At 37.4% G+C, this 25,004-nt stretch overlaps 1 protein-coding gene across 1 annotated transcript in view; it reads left to right on the forward strand.

The window, feature by feature from the left end:
- rps6ka2 (ribosomal protein S6 kinase, polypeptide 2) overlaps positions 1–25,004 on the forward strand; it is a 71,384-nt gene that overhangs the window by 17,433 nt on the left and 28,947 nt on the right. The window contains exons 3-13 of the mRNA XM_039652322.2: positions 813–894; positions 4,203–4,283; positions 4,438–4,517; positions 12,495–12,601; positions 16,724–16,761; positions 16,859–17,001; positions 21,150–21,220; positions 21,444–21,532; positions 23,902–23,966; positions 24,103–24,205; positions 24,568–24,698. Of these exons, the coding sequence (XP_039508256.1) occupies positions 813–894; positions 4,203–4,283; positions 4,438–4,517; positions 12,495–12,601; positions 16,724–16,761; positions 16,859–17,001; positions 21,150–21,220; positions 21,444–21,532; positions 23,902–23,966; positions 24,103–24,205; positions 24,568–24,698 (990 nt within the window). The remainder of the gene's footprint in view (positions 1–812; positions 895–4,202; positions 4,284–4,437; positions 4,518–12,494; positions 12,602–16,723; positions 16,762–16,858; positions 17,002–21,149; positions 21,221–21,443; positions 21,533–23,901; positions 23,967–24,102; positions 24,206–24,567; positions 24,699–25,004) is intronic.

Here is a 25,004-nt window from a genome sequence, read left to right on the forward strand (position 1 = left end):
TCTTAAATAATTTATTTAGTTGAGATAACTTATTATTTTGAGTTTCTGATGATTAAATTAATCTCCTTCATTGTATAAACTAATTTTTCCAGTTCAATCAACTTAAAATTTTAAGGCAACCAGTTTACTTACTTTTTTAAGTTAAACCAACAATATTTTTTTACAGTTTTTTATATTTTTTTACTCTTCTGATTACCTGTGATTTTTGATTGATTTTCACGAGTTCACACTTACATAATCAGATAAAGTGGAGGTTATGCGTCTATGGCTTGCTGTCCAAACGAAGGGCTCCGAAATCGGAATTTGGCCCAAACCCAAAGTACATAAAATACAATAATAATGTGCCGGTACTCCCTCTCCCCTCACAAATCTTTGTTTCACAAAGATAACAAAATTTAATGTTCAGATAACATAATATTTTGAGTTTCTATTGAATAAACGGTTTGTATAAACTCAATATTTTTGTTTAAATGAACTTAAAATTTTAATTTAATTTAAACCAACAATTTTTTACAGTGTGATTGTCTCTTTTATCATTTCTTTGCATGATGTTAATCTAATACCACATAAACATTAATAGATAATAGATACATTTTCAAATGAAAATAACAATTTCTAAAGAGTCTACATTCTGTTGCCACTCGAGGAAACATGAACAAGTGCGCACAAAGCTGTCACATGGCTGAAGACAACTTCAGATGTACTGTCATGTTAGATATTTTAATATTTCCCTCTTTTTGGATCTTCACAGCCCCTGGACACAGACTTAGATGTGAATATTGTGGGGTGTTGACCATACTTTTCATTTACAGGTGTTCTTGGTGAGAAAAATCAAAGGTTCAGATACAGGACAACTCTATGCCATGAAGGTCTTAAAAAAGGCAACACTAAAAGGTAAAATATACTTCAGCCCTTATATTATGTGATCTGAATAATGATTTGTACTCTATAATTTGTGTGCCTTACATTTGTTGATCTCTCTCTGGTATGTGGTGATGTAAAACCTGCAGTTATTATTTCAGCTCAGCATGACATCTAACCTGTGTGAGTCATAGCTAAGCTGCTAGGAGGCTTGAAGTGCTCTCTGGTTGATTTTTTGAAGGGTGTCTGAATCATCAGTTGTCTCAATCATTGACAGTTTTTCATTATGGGTATACTTAAGATCCATGGCAGCTTCCCTGGAAGAATAAATAAATATATGAATCTAAGCAGATAAACCTGAAATCTTAAGCAGCTAACTGACTTTCCTCATCATTTATTCATTTTCGTGATTCACCCCTTTGTTTTTACACAACAAACACAAATGTAAGCAGTTATCGTAGTGATTCACAATGCTCAGTTTGGAGTGGTAACCTATTTCACAACCCGTTCATAACCCACATAACTTATTCACTCAATGTAACCATGGTTACTTAATACTTACTAAAGTCTTCGCTCTCAGCGGATGATGTTGTGCAAGTTCTTCATGTACTTGTGAATGAAAATAACAATATTAGTGACTGTGGCACCTCACTGTCAGACCACAGCAATGCTGCAGCTGTTACGTAAGACAAACCATTCAGAGTGAAAGATCCTGTGTGAATACAACATCCATCATGCTGCTTTTGTTTTGAGACTTATCAAAGATTTGTAGTTAAGTCTTGCAGGCTTAAAGGTGAAGGATGTATTTTTAGATGTTAAAATGTGATGAGGCAACTACTTCATTCATGTAACTATTTCATTCATGTAACTTCATTCATTCATTGACTTTATAAAGCTAACAAAGCTGTTTGTTTGAGTGTCCAGCCTGACAAAGTGGCAATGGCTCAACAAATAGCAGTCGAACTACATGTTTGGCACAACAATAACAGATGTGTTTGAAACCTGTCAATCATTTTGTAATTATGTTGCTTTGGTGATGCTTGTGGAACAAAAACTGCACACTTCACTGTTCAGATTACTACTGTATACATCTCTGACTTATTGTTTTTAACGAGAAAAAAATATTTCTTACGCTGCCAACCAAAGTCCATTTTAAGTCCTGGCACAGAACATTGACATCACATTTTCATTTAGCATTTAGCAGACACTTTTATTTGAAGGGATTTACGAATGAGGAGAACTATAGAAACAATCAAATCAACAAAATGGCAACTATATGTAAGTGATTTGTAGGATTTTTGTTAAAAAAAATAGATAGAAATAGAATGGAATAGCTTGAAAAAAGCCCAGTTAAATGCCTGTGAAAGTGATTTTGTGCCTCTTTGGGATGGTATCAGAAGGTGCCGTTCACTTGCAGAACACAAGCTTCTGGAGGGCAGAGCCAGTGGTTATTGGGCGAACATCAGTGCATGCGTTCTCTTCAGCTTGTTAAAGACCGCTCTGGCTGCTGCATTCTGGATCAGTTGCAGATGTTTGAAAGAGGATGCTGGAAGGCCTGCTAAGAAAGGATTCCAATGGTCCAGTCTGGATAGAACAAGAGCTTCGACAAGGAGTTATGTAGTATCACTGATAGGAAGGGTCTGATATTTCCTAATGTTGTATTAGGCAAAGCTGCAAGACTGGGCAGTTCTAGCAATGTTGTCTGTGAAGCTTCATGTAATGGGTTTCCATGGCCCAGCAGCTGCATGTAAGCCTCACACCACCAATTACAATGCCAAGTGTCGGATGGAGTGGTGTAAAACATGGCGCCACTGAACTCTAGAGCAGTGGAAATGTGTTATGTAGAGTAACAAATCACACTCGTCTGTTTGGCAGTCTGATGGGCGAGTCTGGGTATGACCATTGCAAGAAAACCGTTACCTTCCTGACTGTATGGTGCCAACTGTAATGTTTAGTGAAGGAGGGATAATGGTACTGGGGCTGTTTTTTCAAGGTTGGTCTAAGCCCTTTACTTCCAAATCTTAATGCTTCAGCATCAGTGGTGGAATTTAACGAAGTACAAATACTTTGTTACTTTACTCAAGTACAATTTTCACGTATCTTTAGATTAAATAGTGCATACTTTTTACTTTTACTTCGTTACATTTTGCAGCAATTATTATACTTTCTACTCCACTACATTTCTAACTTTTGTTACATTTGCATTAAATTTTCTGATCAGTTTTTCCCCTGCCAAAACGTAATCTGACTGCCCATCCGTTGCACGTTTGTCTCACCAGTGATGTTTGGTTGCCATAGAGATATCATGTCAAGAGTGTTTATAATTTATACGCGAAAATTTGTTTTTACGTGCATCGGAAACGCACTGTGTGTAATATACGTTTGGTTAGGATTATGGCAAGCCAAGAGGTTCAGAATTACACCATAAATGAATCGCCTTTACTGCCAAACATAGTTATTAACATATAGTAAGGATAAGCATGATGTGTATTTTGCCTAATTGTAAGCTTGTTTCAGAAATGGTGACAACTATTTTTTTTTTCCATAAATATTGAACATCATTATTGGAGTATTATTAGGTTGAATGAGTTAGAATTAAATGTTTTATTAATCATTAGAAAATAGACATTTAGAGAATAAATTGTTATGCAAGTACATTTAAAATCAGGTACTTTTTACTTTTTAATTAAGTATGGTTGTCATTGTGTTACTTCTACTTTTACTGAAGTAAATATTTATCTGGTTATTTGTACTTTTACTTAAGTACTGAGATTCAGTACTTCCTCCATCACTGTTCAGCATACCAAGACATTTTGCACAATGCTATGCTCCCAACAATTTGGCGAAGGTTGGTACTTTTCTATTCCAGCATTAATGTAACCAAGTCTATAAAGACATGGTTGGATGAGTTTGGTGTGGAAGAACTTGAGAGTTGCAACAAGGTGACCAATCATTATTAATTTTAGTTTTTCCACTTTGACTTGCACATTCAAATTTTATATCAAATATAAAAGTGAATATCAAAATTTGATCATATTCCGGTTACAGTATTTATGGTCAAATGAACCTGTAAACCCAGTTTCCAATACTTGGTTAAGCCAGATCTGGTTATGTCCTAAGTAAATTATATTCACAATGGTCACGGCACAAAAGCACCTTTTTTGAAAAGCAGATTCTTCAGATTCTTTTCATCCACTTTAAAAAAAGAAATATCAATGGGAATATACTAAATCACTATGTATTTGTAATGAATTTTGCAATTAATTGTGCAGTTTTATGCTTTTGCCAAGGGAATTAATGAGTTGAAACATTCACGTCTTGTTATCTCTATGTATTTTAAGTGCGGGACAGAGTGAGATCGAAAATGGAACGAGACATTCTCGCAGAAGTGAATCATCCCTTCATTGTCAAACTCCACTATGGTGAGTTGTTCTCTCAGGAGACTGTAAACACAAACATTAACATCAGTTTCTAGACCACCAATTTCAATGGCAAACAGAAAATTCCTAGTTTTTTTTACTTTTGATAGGTGAAAAACACTGCTTATTTGTAACCTTTGTTGCTTTTCCCCCACAGCATTTCAGACAGAAGGAAAGTTGTACCTTATATTGGACTTTCTCAGAGGGGGAGATCTATTCACACGCCTCTCCAAAGAGGTCAGTTTTTATGAAACTAAATAACAGGCAACAGGCATAAATGGTGTTCTTGTTTAGTTGTAAAAATGAGCCTGTCCCAAACCCAAAATACTTCCTTTTCTCTGTGGAACAAACAAGGAGATGTTTTTGAGAATGTTCATGCTGTTTTTTTCCAGGAAAATGCCGTCAATGTTCTCATGTTCCTCTAAACCAAATGCAACATGCTAAGTTTGAATATGCGAAAATCCAAACGAGATTTAAGAGCACACAATTTGAATGGACTTCTTTTATTATACTTTTTTTGAGGATTGACAACATTCGCATTCACATTCTATGCAAAAGTACACCTAAAAGGAGAGATTCTTCTAAATTTCTCATATGGGTTATGGGCGAAAGATATATAAAAAAAGATATAATACCAATATAGTTGTGTCCACTGATTGTACACTTGTGGTCTTCAGCTGAGTTGCAATTGCTTACTGATTGATCATTTAGTAATTGCCAAGACATCGACCTGGAATAACAGAGGTACATCCAGACAGAATTGTAAATGGAGATGTCATTTTGGTCCAAATGCCTTGGTAATTAAAGGCATGTCTGGCATCTATTCTCTGGCGGATGGTGTAATTGGTCCCTCTTAACACTCACTACTGTAATTCTCCTTAATGGAGTGTTTGGTTTTCTTGATCACATCACTTTCTAATCTCACAGGCTCAATGAAAGCTTCCCTCAAGGATCTGTTCCCTTCGTACACGGGGAGCAAATCTCATTATTGATCTATTGACTGCAACTTTTGCTGAAGCCTGTAGTTTCTGAATCACACATTAGAGCATCAGAGGTGATCAGTGGAAAAACAATGGATTATACACTACTGTCTATGTGTTGGTAAGGATTAAGTGGACATAATGTGTTTTTTATTGATTAGCAGCACAGTTTGTGTCTGCCGTTTGTGTTGATTTTGTAAAAAATCCTCTGGGTGCTGAGGATATTCTCAGCCACTGAAACCAAGGTCATTCTTATAATAAAGGCATGGTTCACACCAAAAACAATAGCTATAAAGATTACTATAGCGACAACTATATTAGCGTTAGCACTAATGCACGATAATGTTCTGTTTATTATAAGCGCGCTGCAGTTTTGTCGTCTGCCACTTTAAATGCTTGATTCTGATTGGCTGTCTGTTTTTATCGTCCATCAGCTGGAAGAAAATCATTCTGAAAGTGATTCCAACAATATCATTTCTCTGTGCCATTATCATTACAGTTGTGGTTCAGACTCTGCTATTCTTATATATTTAAAATGATTTTTATATCTTTATCGTCATCTTTATAGTTATCATTCTTGGTGTGAACAGGACTTATTGCTGTTAATATCAATAAACTGAGCTCTTCTGGATATTTCCTGTTATCCAGTACCTTTCCCTTGGCCTATGTGCTTGTTGTATTTGGAGTATTTATATTAAACAAATAAAAAATACATTTTAGATAAATTTACCCCTATGTGGGTAAGATTTTGATATTGTGATAAAAGAAAAATAACATTTTTGCTATCCATAAACGATAATATTTTATAATAACTGCATGCTTTTAATAATTAGTTAAGCAATAATAAACAGTTAGTTCATCCTTTATAAAGCATTAACAATAATAAGCATTTTATAATACAGCTATAAATGCTTTATTCTTGATTTATAAGGATATCTATAATTTGTTTAATAATGATCAATTTATCATTTCTAAATTAAGTATTTACAAACCAGTTATTTGGGAGTGATTTATAAGATCACTTAGAAAGTGTAAGTAAATGATTATGATTAATGAACTATTTAAATGTACATTCATACATCTTGTTATATAGTAATAGTCACTTGTGTGTTAATAAGTGCTTTATTAACATTTATTTCTACTCTAATTAATGGTTAATTCAGGTAGTTATTTAGTTATTTAAAGCATTTAGTAGTGGTCAGTTAACTATTTTTGTGACCTCATCTAAAATGAGGACTATTAATGCCTTATAAAAGCATTAACAAAGGAGATTGAAAGGCTCATTTATCTTCTAAACAGAAAAAGGAAACGAACAACACAGAACATAGAAATATTTAAGATGTATTAATTTTAAATTTAAATACATTTAAATAGTGTATTAAAAATGTACTACACTTTTTAAGTGATCTTATGAACCCATGACAACTCCTAAATTACTGGTTTGTAAATAATGCTATACGTCATTTAGAAATGATAAATTGAGCATTAATAAATTATGAAAATACAATTACACACATTATAGATATGCTTATAAATCAAGAATAAATATTTATAGCTGTATTTAAAAACTGCTTAATAATGTCTATATGCTTTATAAATGATTAATAACTGTTTACCAATGCAAAGCTAATGATTAATAGTGTTCAGTTATTATTACAGTACCATTAAGTGTTACCATTAAAGGCTATCTAATTACCTTTCTTAAGTTTCACACTTAACATTATAACAGCCTCTGAGTTCTCTAACCGATAAGTGAGAGGTTTGAATCTATAAAAAGTACACGCAGCAAACCACCAAGAATAACTTTGTTGCTGTGGTGATCGGAAGAGAAATGGCAAGGATGATTTAAAAACGTAAAATTGGGCTTTTAAGATGTGACATCATTTCTTGTTGCTATACTAATCCTATACTGATCCACTCTATACCTGTGCTACAAACATGTACAGTATTTGAAGTTTCAAAGCACAAAAAGAAATAAGGAATTATGTATTCGCATTATCTATGACAAGACTGCTGTCTTATTCTAAAAAAGCTCTACAGATGCTTCACATTAAGTGCAATTTATCTTGATTTGTAGCTTTTATGGAAATCCGTGGTTGTTGACTCATGCCCCATTATGCTCATCTTTACAGTTTGAACAAACCCATAAGCCTAACAAGCATGAAGGATACATAAAACCATGCGACTTTCTGAGGAGAGATATGCTAATTCATTTACTAAGCAATCAGATTTGGGATTTTTGACTGGTAGATGATAGGAATATCATAGAGACTGGGCACTCCTGATTTCATTAGGCAGCAACCCCGTCAATTCTATAGAAACCACTCAGAGTGGAGTAGTACATATCAGAAAATATGATGGATATTTTAAAAAGACGTCACATTATCGAATTTGTCTTCAAGTAACTTAACCCCTTAACTGTCACCCCCCCCCCCCCTTTTTGAGAATGGGGGTTTGGTCTTGTTTTAGTTTGGTCTTGTTTTAAAGAAAACACTCAGCAGATTATTGCTGAAGTGAAAACACTTCAAAAAATGAAAGTATGAAAAAGTTATGGAAGTTTTAATTCACAGTAAATCAAATATACTGTACTATATATTTTTTATTTTATATAAAATATATATTTTACAAAATATTTTTACTCTAAAATTACTATAAAATCAAAGCCATAAATCTAAGTTAAACATTGGCTAACAAATTGTTGTAGTGAATTTGTTTTATCTTAAAGATACACTATGTATTATTTTTTGGGTCAAAGTATACAAAAAAAAAACCACTGGAAAAGTGTTATATATTTTGTTGATCCGTGTACTTAAGTTATTACCTTAAAATGTTTCTAATAATGTTTAAATCCAGAGAAATAAGCAGTTTTAACCAGGTCACAGTGTCAGTTTGTCATCTATCAATGACATCATACCCGCGTTACCCTTTTGTAACGCGGGTATGATTAGAAAACGCTTCACATCAATCGATCTGTCAATCATTAATGCCGATTCTAATGTGTTCTGTACCAGTTTAGATCATGTTCAAACACATTATTCCTGTGCATCTCTCCCAGTCAGGTTGTGATGCTTTTATTATTGCCTATATTGTTAAATCTTCTGCTAAGCTCCAGCATGTGATGCCTTCAACCCAGTAAAAGAGAGTTGAGATATCTGGACGCTCTGATGAAAACAGCCCCACACTTATCTGGAGCAGACTTTTCCTTCAGACTTTGATTAATGTCACTCATTGGCCATGTTCAGCTAAATAGCCCTTTTTTTTCCACCTGTCTAGGATTTATTGCACACGCCACTCTTTATCAGTCACATTGTTCAGTCTTTATTCTGGTTGCATAGAGATAGTTGTCTTTATTAATTGCTTGTGGACCACTTTATTTCATTGTATATCATATTGGTCACTTTGCTTTAGGATAACAAGATTATATAGAATCAGGGATGAATTGTTAAAACCACTTTTATCGCGGTGTCTTTCAGTGAATAATTAACTGCTGTAATTTTAGAAAGTGACAATTATGTGTCAAGTAATTGCACTCAGCAAAAGGCGACTTAATCACATCCATGATCACTCACAGGATATCGAGAACATCTCGGTTACATATGTAACCCTCGTTCCTTGAAGGAGGTAATGGAGATGTTACGTCAATGACTGACGAAATGGGGGTTTCGCTAGAGAGACCTATCACCTTTGAGTATTGGAAAACAAGCCTGCAGGGTGGAATGTTTCAACCTCGAGATGCCAAGAGGGGTCTTGCCGAGGGAAAGGCACGTGCTCGGAGGAGACTTACCATGGAAATACACATGTGGGGGTTGCTCAACCAGGGAACCATGCACATGGAGGCACCTAACCAATCACAAGGGCTGACCAACCTGGCATACACTCTGCGCACGTATTCAGTTCGTGGAGTGGAATGGTGTGGCAAGAGACGACATGGAGCAGGACCTACTTTCTGGCTACTGGAAGTGAGTACACGAGAGGACACTGGCTCTACACAGAGATTGTAGAATCTCGCAAAAGTGTAAGATGTCCCCAACCTTTCCCTTCAGCTTCCCACCGTAACAGACAAAGAGCTGGTCTGAGGTCCTGAAACACCATGTACTGTCTGCGTAAGCACGAAGGGCGCATACTGGACAAAGCAGTGCCAAGGCTGGGTCCGCCTCACTGAGGGTAGCGCTTGCCGGTTGACCACCTGATCCCTGAAAGGAGTGGAGGGAACCTTGGGCACATATCCAGGCCGGGGTCTCAAGATGACGTGAGAGTTAGCCAGCCCGAATTCCAGGCACGCTTCGTCAACCGAAAATGCCTGCAGGTCCCCTAACCTCTTGATGGAGGCCAAAGCTGCCAGGAGCGCCGTCTTCGTAGAGAGGTACTTAAGCTCAACTGAGTGCAATGTCTCAAACTGAGCTATCTGCAGTGCAGATAGAACCACCACAAGGTCCCAAGAGGGCATATGAGGGGGCGGGGAGGATTTAACTGATGACTAGGTCATGCTATCCTACCATCTTAGACTCCACAATGTCGTGGTGCGCAAAGATCGCAGTCACATAAACCTTCAGGTTGGAATGAGACAGCCTTCGTTCCAACCCTTCTTGGAGGAAGGAGAGCACAGACCTGATTGGGCATTTTCTGGGATTTTCTCGGCGAGAAGAACACCAGCTGACGAAGAAGCTCCACTTCAGAGCGTAGGCTTGTCTCATGGACAAGCCTTTAGCTGAAGTGATGGTAGCCACCACCTGAGATGGTAGGGTACTCAAACCTTCCGTGTCCCATCCTGGAACCACATGTGCAGATTCCAGAGATCGGGACCCGGGTGCCAAAGGGTGCACTCTTCTGAGGAAGGACCTCCTCAGAAGAATTGGGCAGTCGCAAAAAAGCACCAGTTCGGAGAACCAAGTCCGGTTGGTCCAATAAGGTGCAACCAAAAGGGACCTGCCATTCCCAGGGATATGGCAGAAGTCTTGAGAGCTCGTTGGCGGCACGATTCAGCTCTCCCAGGAATGTGAATGACACAAAGCGACCTCAGATGCTTCTGACTCAATAAGAGATGGCGTGCGAGTTGCAACATCCGGCGGGAGCGCAGACCACCCTGATGGTTGATGTATGCTACTGTCGCCATGTTGAATTTATATTTGTGACTGTTGTCCATTGTGACTGTTCATATCACTGTGTACACAAATCCTGAGGAAGTTTCCAAAGCTAAAATTCAGATATAGCAATGGGTGTTTCATTTCGGACATGTGCTGTAAGCTGTAGACCAATCAAAGCAGGCCATCTAAGCAATCAGAGCAAAGTAGGCGCTCGGAAAGGAGGGGTTTAGAGAGACCGGATCAATGATTGAAACATTTCAGACAATTTGAGAAAAGATGCGATCCTGCAGTGTATATTATGAAAAAAAAGTGTTTTTGACCTTAAATACATGGAAACCTATTGTGGACCTTGTTATGGAGTGTAAAAGTCAAGTTCCGGAAGTAAAAATGCCCTTTATTTTCTCTGTAGAAAGTGATTTTTAATGATAACTTAATTGAATCCATAAGACTGTATTATTTCAACGTATTTTTAAAAATAATCATATTCAACAGTGGAAGTCCAGGAGAAAAATGACATTGCATGATTCTGCAAAGAAATTTTTTACCAATCAGAGAAAAGAAACAAGGGATAAAACAGTGGATAAGACACATGCCTTTGGTGTGAGAGACACGGGTGAGAGACCAATGTGTCCCTGAGCAAGACACTTAACCCCTAGTTGCTTCAGAGGCATGCGACCTCTGACATATATTGCAATTATAAGTTGCTTTGGATAAAAGTGTCAGCTAAATGAATAAATGTAAATGTAAATGAAAACACAAGCATAATTATGCTGAAAGAAGCCATGTGAATGATAAAATAGTCCTCATTTGCTCTCAAATGAATAATTGAATAATTATGTATATATTTGCATTCTTTGCGATCAACTATATATGTATACAATGTTTCTATATACATAATTAACATCGTTAAATAATTGGCCAAGTCATTTTCAAATAGTCAATAGCCTTTAGTTTACATAACAGCAATAAACTTTGATTGCCTATTTGCTAATGCTAATCAATGGTATGTGGTTTTGGGGTGAGGGACATTCTCATCTCAGAGATTTCATTGAACAAAAAGGTTTATAGACAATTACAGTTTCATTGCAATGTAAGAGCAACTCCTGCACATTTACTTCTAATCAGTCCCTCGGAATTAAAAAAAAGAAACTGGAGCACTTCCACCTAGAGATTTGTGCTCTTGATTTAATTGTGATTCACTGAGCAGAACCATGCTTGGGAAGTGAAACGTAAATTAATTACCGCTGGTGCTCAAATGCCTCATCTGGCTGCAACAGCTGCTGCTCTCCTGGCTGGAACTTGTTACGCCAATGTACGCTCCTCAATATGGCACTGTCTCTCCCCTGATGCTCTCTACCCAGTCTAAATAAATCTCCCTGTGATTAAAATTAGCTGTGAAAAGAGCAGTTTGGGGCCTTCCAAATACAAGAACACTGTGTTCCTGTAGTTTTATTTAAGATCTGTCTTTGGGCAGGTACTGCATAAAAGGAATATGCTGAAACCAGCTTTTGTTTTCAATTCTAAGTGTATTACCATAAATATATTTCCCATTTTAAAACTGCAGGTTGAGTCTTGCTAAATAGTCATTAAGTTATAACTCAGAACATATCGAATTGATAATACTATTTTAAGAAGTGATCTGGAATATTTTTAAAGCAATATCGCAATGAGTGATCATTTCACACTGAGGTGAAACCTAGTGTTTGAGAGATACATTTATCTACAAAAGCCCAAGAGGATTGTCTTTGTAATAACCTTTACTGTAGGTTTTGAGGAAAAGCATCAGCTAATTGAAAAACTAGATTAAACTTATAGTACAAGTGGTGTTGTGGATGGTTGCCAGGGAGTTGCTATGGGGTTGCTGGGTGTTTGTTTTACAAATTTCAAAAAGAGCCCACCCACAAGTCTGTAGTGTGTGGGATTTTTTTCAGGTCATAAGTCTCATTTCTGAGAAAAAGTAATAGCACACCTCCCCTCAATAAGCTGCATGGTTTGAGGTATCATTTATGTCCATAGCACAAACTGTGCAGAACGAGTTACATGACAAAATGTACTGGTCTTGTTCAAATCCCTAATCCTAAAAGGATTTGTATTTCTGCTAAAGCAACAGCTAAATGAAAAAATTAGTTATGATATTTTTTTCTCTCTAGGTTATGTTTACAGAAGAAGATGTGAAGTTCTATTTGGCTGAGCTGGCCTTGGCTTTGGATCATCTTCATAGTCTGGGCATCATCTACCGAGATCTAAAACCAGAGAAGTAAGACCAAGCCCCATGTATATTATCAGTAAATAGCTATCATGTGTTCTAATTTACACTGCAGCCTATTTAAATGCCCTAGATAGTGACCTTATGCCCGGAAAGGCCACAAGAGTGACCTTATTTTGATAACCTTTAGCGCAACCTTGATTGGATGTGATGTTCAGGAGGGTTTAAGTCCTGTTTTTTTTTTTTTCAAGCAGCAGTATAATCCTCATCTGGATTAGAGTCAAAGAGATCTCTGTGAAACTCTCATGTAATTACAGTCATAATTCAGAGGTTCAAACTGGGTGATGCAACTAACCAGAGAGCTTCCTGTGCTGCTCCTGCTTTTATACACTTGCATCTGTTTTGTGAACTTCTGCTGATTTTAGAGTGCTTATCAAAGCTTTTCCCCTTACAATAGACTGAAATATGTACACGGCTCAACAATAATATGTAATCTGTATAATATGTATGCCATCATCATAGTTACGAAAAATGAAAATTATAGTATTTTTTTTTTTCTAACAGATATACATAAATGTGGTAATAATGAAAAATAAACCTTTTGGTGAAAATGCTGTCAGGGAAAGTACAATTCTTAGGAAATAACATTCTTAACTATATTTTGTAGAAAAAAAAATGTATTGGGTTGTTTTAAATATTAAGCATTACAGCAATATAAAAAACTAGCAGCATTCAGTACTGTTCAAAAGTTTGGGCTTAGTAAAAAATTTTAAGTAATAACTATTAAATATAATTTTATAATGTTACAAAGGATTACATTTCAAATATGCTGTTCTTCTGAACTTTCTATTCATTAAAGAATCCTGAAAAAATGTATCACAGTTTCCATTAAAATTGTATCAAGGTTTCCATTAATTATTACGCTGTACGACTGTTTTCAACATTATAAAACAAAGAAATTTTCTTTGAGCACAAAATCAACAGATTATAATGATTTTCTGAAGGATCGTGACTCTGAAGACTGAATAGTAGTGATGATCAAAATTCAGCCTTTCTATCACAAGAATAAAAAAGACAATTAAAATAAAAATAGAAAAAAATATATTTTAAATTCGCAATATTACTGTTTTTACTGTATTTTTTGATCAATTGGTTTTGATTGTCTTCTTTCAGAAGCATGAACAAATCTTACATTCTAAACTTTAAAACTGTTATATACACTCAACTAAAGGATTATTAGGAACACCTGTTCAATTTCTCATTAATGCAATTATCTAATCAACCAATGGCAGTTGCTTCAATGCATTTAGGGGTGTGGTCCTGGTCAAGACAATCTCCTGAACTCCAAACTGAATGTCAGAATGGGAAAGAAATGTGATTTAAGCAATTTTGAGCGTGGCATGGTTGTTGGTGCCATGTGGGCCGGTCTGAGTATTTCACAATCTGCTCAGTTACTAGGATTTTCACACACAACCATTTCTAAGGTTTACAAAGAATGGTGTGAAAAGGGAAAAACATCCAATATGCGGCAGTCCTGTGGACGAAAATGCCTTGTTGATGCTAGAGGTCAGAGGAGAATGGGCCGACTGATTCAAGCTGATAGAAGAGCAGCTTTGACTGAAATAACCACTCGTTACAACCGAGGTATGCAGCAAAGCATTTGTGAAGCCACAACACGCATAACCTTGAGGCGGATGGGCTACAGCAGCAGAAGACCCCACCGGGTACCACTCATCTCCACTACAAATAGGAAAAAGAGGCTACAATTTGCAAGAGCTCACCATAATTGGACAGTTGAAGATTGGAAAAATGTTTCCTGGTCTGAGTCTTGATTTCTGGTGAAACATTCAGATGGTAGAGTCAGAATTTGGCGTAAACAGAATGAGAACATGATCCATCATGCCTTGTTACCACTGTGCAGGCTGGTGGTGGTGGTGTAATGGTGTGGGGGATGTTTTCTTGGCACACTTTATGCCCCTTAGTGCCAATTGGGCATTGTTTAAATGCCAAGGCCTACCTGACCATTGTTTCTGACCATGTCCATCCCTTTATGGCCACCATTTACCCATCCTCTGATGGCTACTTCCAGCAGGATAATGCACCATGTCACAAAGCTCGAATCATTTTAAATTGTTTTCTTGAACATGATAATGAGTTCACTGTACTAAAATGGCCCCCACAGTCACCAGATCTCAACCCAATAGAGCATCTTTGGGATGTAGTGGAACGTTATTTTCGATTGATCAAATCGAAAATAACGTCATAAAGCATATATACATGAAAAATACGTTTAAAACATTAGTACTTATACAAAATTCAGGTCCATAATGTTTGTACGCGTTTGTCGTAGACACAGAATAGCATAACTAGTAGCCTAGTGGCTAAAGCCAGCGCTGGCATTTGAAAAAAATAAACACAAGGATACGTCTGGAATTATACATGCAAATACATTTAAAATGATTAAGTCTTAGCCTACTTACAGGTTGTGGCCCAACAACTGCTGCCTTTGGTTTTAAAGTTGGAACTGCTTCATGTTTTAGTAACAGTTTCTTGTTGAATCCGGTGTTGAATTCGTTGAGATTCTGGAAGCTGTCTTCCGTAAAATGCGCAGCACAGAGAGCTAAATTACGATCGTCATTTTCAGGAAAATAATCAAACATAAATTGTATCCATTGTTGACGAAGTACAGCGTCCGTGGGAAGCTCGAACACAGAAGACCTGACAGCTTGGTGAACACAACACACTCGACCAGCCGCAGAAATATGTGCAAATGTATGGGTTAGTGACATCTAAAACCCTGTAGTCCCAATCGAGTCGTTTTTGTAGGCAATATACTTTTTAAAAGGACGATATATTTTAAAAGGACGATATCTCTGCTTACACTGAACTTTCAGCACTGCAACTTTGCAGATACTGTTCATGCACCAACAGCAACATTACACACTATTTAAAATGAAAAAAGTCAAATCGCAATCAAGAAAAAAAAAATGTGTTCAGCAGATAGAGAGAGCCTGAGAGAACTCTTAAAGAAAAGGATGAATTTATCAATAAGCTATTACATTGTTGAAGAATTAAATTTATTTTAATAGACAAGACAATCACATGAGTAGGCTAGTATGTCAAAGCATGTCATGTTATTCTTAACAAGAATATTAAGATGTCCTTAAGAAAAAAAATAGCACTTCCTCAGACTCTTATAATGTACCCTAAGAACTTTCTTATTTTGAAGAACTTTTACAGCGGGGAATAAACCCTTATTGTTGAGCCGTGTACGACTACTATCTCTTTAATATAATCCTTCCTATACAGTAATGCTCTTTCAGAGCTTTACTTTCTCATATCTACCCAAAAATTGGACTAAAACCATGCTCACCTGCACACTGAATTGGCTCTTGTGGGAAATTCATTGTTGGGAATAATAAAAGTCAGAATGAGAGATATTCTGTCTGGTTCTCATCTTTAAAGTTGAAATGGAGGTGGGCTCAATGGAGGGCTCTATAGTCCTTAAGGGCACACTGTTCTGAGACCTGTCATAGGTGATTAATAGGCAAAGGCAAAGGCACCAGTATCCTAAAGACTGCACCAGTACATGCATTAAGAACATATACATCCTCAATCTTGTCACCCCTGCAAAATTAAAAAGTGTAGCATTTACCTTGTTGAACTCTCTTATTCTCTTATATTTACTTAAATGTATAATAATTCTTAATTTTATTCACTTATTTTTTAATATTTGTAACTGTTTAATTGATTTCTTCTAAGGCAGTCTGGTCTGGGTTAGTAGGGGAGACATTTAAATAAACAAATTAAAAAAATAATTGTGTCTGTAAAAAATATTATTTTTGTTCTTGAAAATAAACATAATTATCAATAAAAATGGGTGTAGTGGTAGGGATGGGCAGTTTGACCAAAATCTTATACTGTTGGAGACTAAATGATTTATATTTTAATAGTCTTAATGTTTTAATATTTTACAGTTTTAATGTCTTTTCATATTCTGGAATTTCTGTGCACAAATAAACAACTAACTCTTTGTTTGTTATTGATATATAGAGGTTTGTACTTTTTCAAAGATCTAGTAAATGTCCTTTCTATCTAATTGTAATGCTGTAGCTGCTCTCTATACAGTTATACAGAAATTAAATGTAATCGACTGTTGCTTCACCTTCCCAGCATTCTCCTTGATGAAGAAGGCCACATAAAGGTCACAGGTGAGCAAAATTTTATTTGCTTTAGCCACGGTCCATCATTTGCCATCGACTAAAGTGGCCATATGTTGATGATTTAATATATTCTCTGCTCTCTCAGATTTTGGCCTGAGCAAAGAGGCAATTGACCATGACAAACGAGCGTACTCGTTCTGTGGGACGATCGAGTACATGGCCCCAGAGGTTGTCAATAGACGAGGTCACACTCAAAGTGCTGACTGGTGGTCCTTTGGAGTCTTAATGGTAAGTGTCCTTGCAGATTGTGAAGGATCATAGACGGCTATGTGAGCACTGCAGTGTTTAAGTGTTGAACATCTAAAGCCTAGGGATGGAGGATAATGTGGTCGTAGATCTGTGGGGTTCTCACAGCAAAATTAAGCACATTTCATTAATGTTAGACTATGTTTTGATTTTATTCAAATGCGTTAACTAGCTTTGCTATGCTGCTTTCCATTCAACTCATAAAGTTTTTTGTCACTTAGTAATAATTGAATAATACAATTGAATAATGCCCTGAAAAAAATTATACTTTGGACCTAAACTATACTTTTGGAACTGAAAAAAACCAAAAACTTAAATTTGTTAGCGCCAGATTTATTAGTTTTTCTCGAAATATGTTTATGGTTATGATCAAACTTAATTTTTACGAACACAACTTAATTTTACCATTTTGACTGGATATTAGTCTTAATATTTTTGCATTTGCTCTTGAAACATTTTTTAAAAAGTGTTTGTTTGTTTTTTTTGCCTCCAATAATTTTTATTTTATTTTATAAAGATAGCTATTGTTAAAAGGTACATAAACCAATTATTTAAAATCATCACAGTTTTAAAATATATAATAATCTAGACCAGGGTTCTTCAAATTCAGCTCTGGAGGGCCACTGCCCTGCAGAATATAGCTCAAACACTCGCCTACCTGTAATTAGTAACTCTGAAGACCTTGATTAACTTGTGTCTTTGACTTGGGTTGTGCCAAACTCTACAGGGATGTGGTCTTCCAGGGTTGAATTTGAGGAACCCTGATCTATACATGGTGACCATTTACTGCTTTCTTACTAAATGAACACAAAATGAACATTTAAAGTCATATTTACTGGGGCCAGGGAACAGGAAATGGGACGCAAACTCAGAGGATGCGGCTGAATAATGTTTATTGATCAGAGGAAAAACCAAACACAACCAAAGTTCCAACATTCCTCTTCCGGAGAGTGTCCCTTCCAAACCACCAAGTACTGGAATCCTTGCCTGCGCCAAGTGGAATTCAAAATCCTCTAATGGTGAAGGCCATGGGTATAAACACACGAGGGGAATGGGGTGAATGTAAGGCAGGTTTGACATGGGAGATATAAAAGACATGGGTGGACACAACAAAGAATGTAGGGTAGACAAAGCTGTTGGACTGATGACCTTAGAGATTGGGTATGGCCCAATGAACCACGAGGCCAGCTTGTGAGCAAAAAAAGCAGTGAGCAAGAAACCCCAAAGCAGGTATAGCAGTGTGCAACAGTCTCAACGCAGTCTCATCCCAAAAAGTCATATAACTGACGTTTTGGGACGTCTTTTGACCATACGTCAATATTCGCCTTTTTAGGGCCCCCTTAAACGTCGGTAGATGAGGTTATGGGATCCTAACTCTACCCCAGACCTAAACCTAACCCGTCACCTAACTGACGTTAAAGGTAAAGCGTCAGTTGTATGACGGCCCGGGATCGCCATCTACCGACGTTTAAGGGGGCCCTAAAAAGGCGGATATTGACGTATGGTCAAAGTACGTCCCAAGACGTCAGTCATCTGACTTTTTGGGATGAGAATGTGTTGACGGTCTAGCTACAAAATGACGGCAGCTTCGGCTCCCTAGAGAGAAAACGGGAGGTTGAAAACCAAGGCAGCACAAGAAAGGGTAATGCCAATCTGCTGACAGAAGTCCTTCCAAAAGTGAGAGATTAATTGGGGCCCTCTTTCACGGAAGACTGTGAATCCAGACGGTGTGGTTCATGACCACCTGTGCAGTCTCTCTGGCAATGGGTAGTTTGAGGAAAGGAATGAAATGAAACACCTTAGAAAAGCGGTCCACCACATTGTAGGATCACAGTATTGTTGCTGGATGAAGTGAAGACTGGTGAAAAATCCAGGGCATTATGTGACCAGAGTCGAGAGGGGATGGGGACGGGACTGAGTAATCCAACAGGAGGGGAATTAAGAAGTCTTATTTTGAGCACAAACCGACACACCGTGACCTTCTCACTCCTGGATGCCAAGTAAGTTTGGAGGAATGGCCCCACTGAAAAACTGTGGGCGCACTGATTTATGAGCCCTGGGCACCTCGCCTCCATTCAAGGCCTGCCTGATACGATTCTTAACACCCCAAATACTAATAAGTACAGGGATGTAATATCATCATGAGGGGATTTTTTGGTAAAGCCACCAAAATGATAGATCCCTAGAACAGAACCAACCAGGCATGAAAGTAACCCTTCTCTGCCTTAATAAATTACTGGTTCTCCAACAGCCTCTTCAGCATCTGCCTAACGCACTGAATATGCACCTAAAGAGAGGAAGCATGGGACCAACTGAAGACGACAAGCAAATAAACTTCCAGGACCTGGAAGATATCAACATGCGGCTAAGGGGACAATTTGTATGACAAGATGATTACCAAGCAAGAATGGCGCCCAGTTAACATGAGGGTTAACAGAGCCAGGTGTGAGTCACACCAGTGAGTCAAACAGGTAGAAAACCAGTTCTTCCCTTGGTTGCCAGATGTAATAAGACTCACCAGTGCTGTGATGCGAGTGATAGTGACAGACAAGGATCAAAGCCAAATCAGTGAGCTGGACAGAAGACAGGTGAGAAAACAAGACATATAAGAGACCAAAACACGTACAAGGTGAGTTCAAAAACGGTCCGGCATCAAGGTGATGCAGAATGCTGGTATTTATTGTCCCCGATTTTAATTTTAATTAATTGGTAATAACAAGTAAGATTTTATTGATATTTAGACAACCAAATTAGAAAATTTCCCCGGTTTCCATGTTAGAAATCTGGTCACCTTATGTTAAGTAGGAATATCCCAAATCTGACTTTGAATGGATAACAGCATTAGCAAGAGTTGACAAACTTTGGGTTAATGATATAGTTAGCAATGAGTCTAAAAAATGATATATTGATGGGACACTTCCTCACTAGATAAAGGACTTGAGTGGATATCTTCTTGCTGTTGCACTGGGCCACATATTTTTCAATTAATCCTAATATTATTGCCTTGAGCTGTTGCCGGTAATTGCTTCTATAAGAGGGTATGTCCTTTGAGAATTTCCATTTCCTCAGTAGCAAATGACTCACAGCCATTGTCGGAACAAATAACTTTTGAAGAGATGCACACTTATAAGTATCAAGAGCTCAGATTGATATTACACCTGACTTTAAATAGGTGAACGTGATTTCACCAAGTACCACATGTTCCTGGATCAACTTTCCAATCAACCAATCAGATTTGAGAGATAAGTTTACAGTTTATGTCAAGTTTAGGCTTAGAACCAGAGTGAAGAACTTAAACATCAGTGTTATTAACCTTTCATTACCTTCTGATTTTAGGGAAAATATATGGGTAGGGTTAGGTTTAGGGGTAGGGAGTGGGTTAGGACTATATTTTGGAACAGGAATGTTGACCCAGGATCAACAAAAATGTCTTACTTGGCAAAATCACGGTGACCTACACCTGACTTTAAATAGCAGTTAAAGGGAATTTTAAATGTTTAAAGGTGAACTATGTAATTTCTGCTTAGCAGCCCCCACTAAATCTACCAATGGGGGCTAATTGAGCCATGCTAAGCTGCCAAACCTTGACCCATTGGGCTGGCAAATCACAAATGGCCAAAGGAGTGAGTTTAGAACAGGACAACCTGATGTGGGTGGCCTTTTGTCGTACAGAAATTACTCACTTAACCTAAAAAAGTTTATGAATGAATGCAGGACATACTGACTGTTGACTGTAACCAATTGATAAATTATTATTGGGTTCAAAGTTCTACTTTATTTACTATTCATAAAGTGCATTAAAGCACAGTTATAATCTGCAAAATGTGTATTGTGAAAAGCGCTATATAAATTTGACTTGATAAGCATGATTTGGACTAGTCTCAGTCGATGTTTTGTGGAATCTTACTTAAAAACTGCAGCCCTTTTAACTAGCTGACTTACAAATAGCCTTGCCCTAAAATCAATTCACTCACATAAGCAATGTTACATAAGAGTAAGCATGCTGACTGGAGACAGATTTGGATTTTGTATGCGCTGATATTGTGAAGCAGTGCTGAATACACAATTATTGTACCATCCGTAAATAAATTTGCTAGAGCAAAGCCTGATGTTTCTATTACTGTGCCTAGTTTGAAATGCTGACTGGATCCCTGCCATTTCAAGGCAAAGACCGCAAAGAGACCATGGCACTTATTCTCAAGTAAGAATTGTTGTATTTGTGCATTCTGAAAGGCTCTCTTTTGTTGTTGTTGTTGTTTGTTTGTTTAAATATAAGAAATAAAAATATAAATGTAATAAATTATCCTCATAAATGGATCTGTCAAAATGATGTATTATGTTTGTGGCCGTGCATCACAGTCTTATGTATTTTCTGAAATTAATAGCAGATTAAGTGGGGTTTTTTGTTTCATTTCTTTTCTCAGGGCAAAACTGGGCATGCCGCAGTTCCTTAGCCCTGAAGTCCAGAGTTTATTGCGGGCTCTCTTCAAAAGAAACCCTTCCAATAGATTAGGTAAGCTACCGTTCATAACTAAAAACACCAATATATTATTCACCTCCCCTCCATCCTTCCTCCAGAGGACCATCTTAATCCAGCCATTGTAGTTTAGTAGTCTTAGTTTATCTATATTGGTTTCGTTGGGCTTAAACCATCTAACTAGACCAGCTAGCTGCCTAGGGGGCAGCTAAGACCAGCAAATCACTGGTTTAAGCTATTTTCCAGCAAGGATAGTGTATATAATATAACACGCTTAGCTCAATAAATGCATCAGATGTTGGTCACAGTGATACCTCTTTTAGTTGAACATAGTAATGTACATTGTTCTTATGACAGCAGCAGTGGGCATGAATCTCATTTTAGTCAGAGATGATTTCCTGTGTGAATGACTGCAGTCAGACTTCCAGACGCTGCTGCTGAATGTTTGTCAAGCTGAAATTGAATTTAGCTGGGTGAATCGTATCCATAATTTATAAGGCAGAGATAAATGCCATAGAGACCCGATGTTGACCGTGGATTTGTACTCTTCTGATCCCCGTTAAGGTGTATACATCCAAATCAAGTCCTGACTCACTTGTGTATGACTATGCCTACTAACATAGTTTGAATGCTAAAATGAAAGGGAACAATTTATATGCATGTTATCATGAAATAGTTAATGAGGTGCAACTGTGTTGCACGGTGGAGCGCAATAGTATAGGTTTCCGGAACCAAAAATCCTATTCATTTATTTTTAGCGATAGCATATATTAACTTTTCAGGACACAAGGGGTAAACTACCACTGTGCCAGATATGCTTTTAAAAAATGTGTCTGTGTATTCAGTAGAAACATGCAGGAAACAGAGAAAACAGAGAAAGGGCTGTGGTTTTCTCTTTAGCCAAAAACTTGAAAACATGAAAACTTCACATGAACTTCACACTTCACAAAAACAAACACTTATGATGGTCTTTGGCTCCACCCCCTGTCAATCATACTGTCTGTGGGTGGTAAAAAAAATCAGTCTACATATCCACAAGTTTCCTACGCCCCATGAGGCCTTGCGTCAAAAGTGGGCGCGACTTCCGGTTGGAAGTAAACAAAGCGCCATTTGACATGCTTGACACTCAACAGTTGACAGTCATTCAAGTTATAGCGATCCAAACTAGCTAACGATGTGGGAACACAACCTCAACGAAATTCAAAAGGGTGAAATAACAGTACCTTTACCCTCCGCAGTAGTTGATTGGGAGTATTATAATAACATTATTAATAATCAATACTCATCAAGGCATGGTGACAGACAGTTGTGCGAGCTGACAAACAATTAAAATAAAAAATACACACGTAGTCATTGTGCTTTGGAGTTTATTCAAAATTATAAATGAATGTGCTGCTTGAATACATTAACTGGCACATTTGGTATTCTTGTCAACACAGGCTTTGATCCTGAGTTTAGGTGTAACATCAGTAGCGAACAGCCAATCACATGCTGAGAGAGTTTATAGAATATTAAGAATTTAAACAAATGTACACAGGAAGATTCGTCGTCTTTTGGGAGGTGATGGAAACTACAGTCGTTGGCAGGATCAGAGACGGGCTCTGGCAGGATCACTCTGATTTCGTTTTCAGCTTATGTTCAAAACAATCCCGTTTAAGCCACTAAATTAGTTTAGTCCGGCTATACATACAACCGCGAACAGCACATGTTGTCCCTGAGCTCCGTAACGACATCTCTCATAAAGATTTGCGTCTTTAAATAGTAAAATAATTCTCTGAAAAACAGCTAGCCTCTTCGCTAACTAACACACAAAATACCATTGGAATGCTACTTCCGCCGCCTCACCGGAAGTTTCACCCACTTTATTTTTTACAGGAGCGCCCCTCGGAAACTTGTGGATACTACGACATTGCAACAATCCACCACTGGTTAAAAATTGTTGAACGTATTCTATATGATGAAATATGCGTCTGTAGCCTGGTTTCAGCTTAATTTTCAAAACGTGTTAATTGTTAAATTCCTGCTGAAAACTACACTACCCATAGCCCCGAAGAGAGATCCGCCAATCAGAGAAGTCACTATTACAACGAGACTGGGAATCCCAGCCAAACGTGAGCTCAGCCATGACCACCGTCAACAGTTGAAGATGCTTTTGCAGACAGATGCTAGGCTAACTGGGATATGCTAACAAGCAAAACATTGATCCCTTTGCTGTGCACTCTAGCACAGCATTTTTAGATTCCTATTTGTTGGAAGTTAGCAATGTCAAGCAGGATGGGAAACTGAGCTGCAGAGGATTTTCAAAGAGGATTTTTTAACATTTGTCTGACTTAAAGATAAACTGATGTTTCATTGGAATCCCATCTGTTACCTGACTGGATGTTTGTCCTCTGGTTGTTCTCCAGGCGCAGGACCTGATGGAGTGGAAGAAATCAAGAGGCATATATTTTTTGCAACAATAGACTGGAATGTAAGTATATATATATATATATATATATATATATATATATATGTGTGTGCGTGTGTGTGTGTTTATGTGCATATATATGTATACGCTAATGCTAAGAGTTATATATAAATAGGCTTTCTGTCTTCTTGGTTAACAGAAGTTGTACAGACGAGAAATCAAGCCTCCGTTCAAACCAGCAGTGGGCCGACCAGAGGACACATTTCATTTTGATCCTGAGTTTACATCCCGCACACCGACAGGTGATTCAAATTGCAGTTGATTTTCAGATTAATACTCATTAATACTCAATATGCTGCTTTATTTAAAGAATATTCAATGGAAGAATAATGTTAAGTGTTTGCTTTTAAATGACAGAGACAATGTGATAGACAGCGAGCTGGGAACTATTCTTACATAACAGTCTGTGCCCAGCAAGCACAGGGAAAGTGCAAAAACAAATTAGAGTGAAACAGCAGAACCTGTTTACAAGAGCCCTCGGGTCCTGCCACTTAGTACATACTATTCATACTGCTCAGATGGGATCAATTGTGTGTTTCCATTCATAGAGGGACTATGTCCTTTTTGCCTTTCTAAATATAATTTTCTCTGTATGTGTCCACAGACTCGCCCGGTGTTCCAGCCAGCGCTAACGCACACCAGCTCTTCCGTGGCTTCAGCTTTGTGGCGTCTAACCTGGGTCAAGAACAACCTTTGGTTGAGATCAAGCAAATCTCTGGAAACCCCATTGTACAGGTGAGCAAGTTGTGGCAACCATCCACAACTCCATAACAAAATACTAAAGACTGCTCCAAAAACCTTAACAATTGCATAATGTAATTCTAAAAATCCTTCTAGACTACTAAACTACCTACTAAATTCTAAACTACCTTAGCAAAGGGTAGCAACAAAATGGCATTCAAATGACTTTAGCAATCTCATAGCGCCATGCAAAAAAAAAAAAAAAAAAAACACACTCAAATTTTCCCTGGCGTCAATAATGATATCCCTTAAAACCAGGCCAGCTGACAGTCTTGCCTGGGCCCGGGACAAGATTATCTT

Source organism: Pimephales promelas, chromosome 11, assembly GCF_988280905.1.
Source record: "Pimephales promelas chromosome 11, fPimPro1.hap1.1, whole genome shotgun sequence".
NCBI classification, from domain to species: Eukaryota; Metazoa; Chordata; class Actinopteri; order Cypriniformes; family Leuciscidae; genus Pimephales; species Pimephales promelas.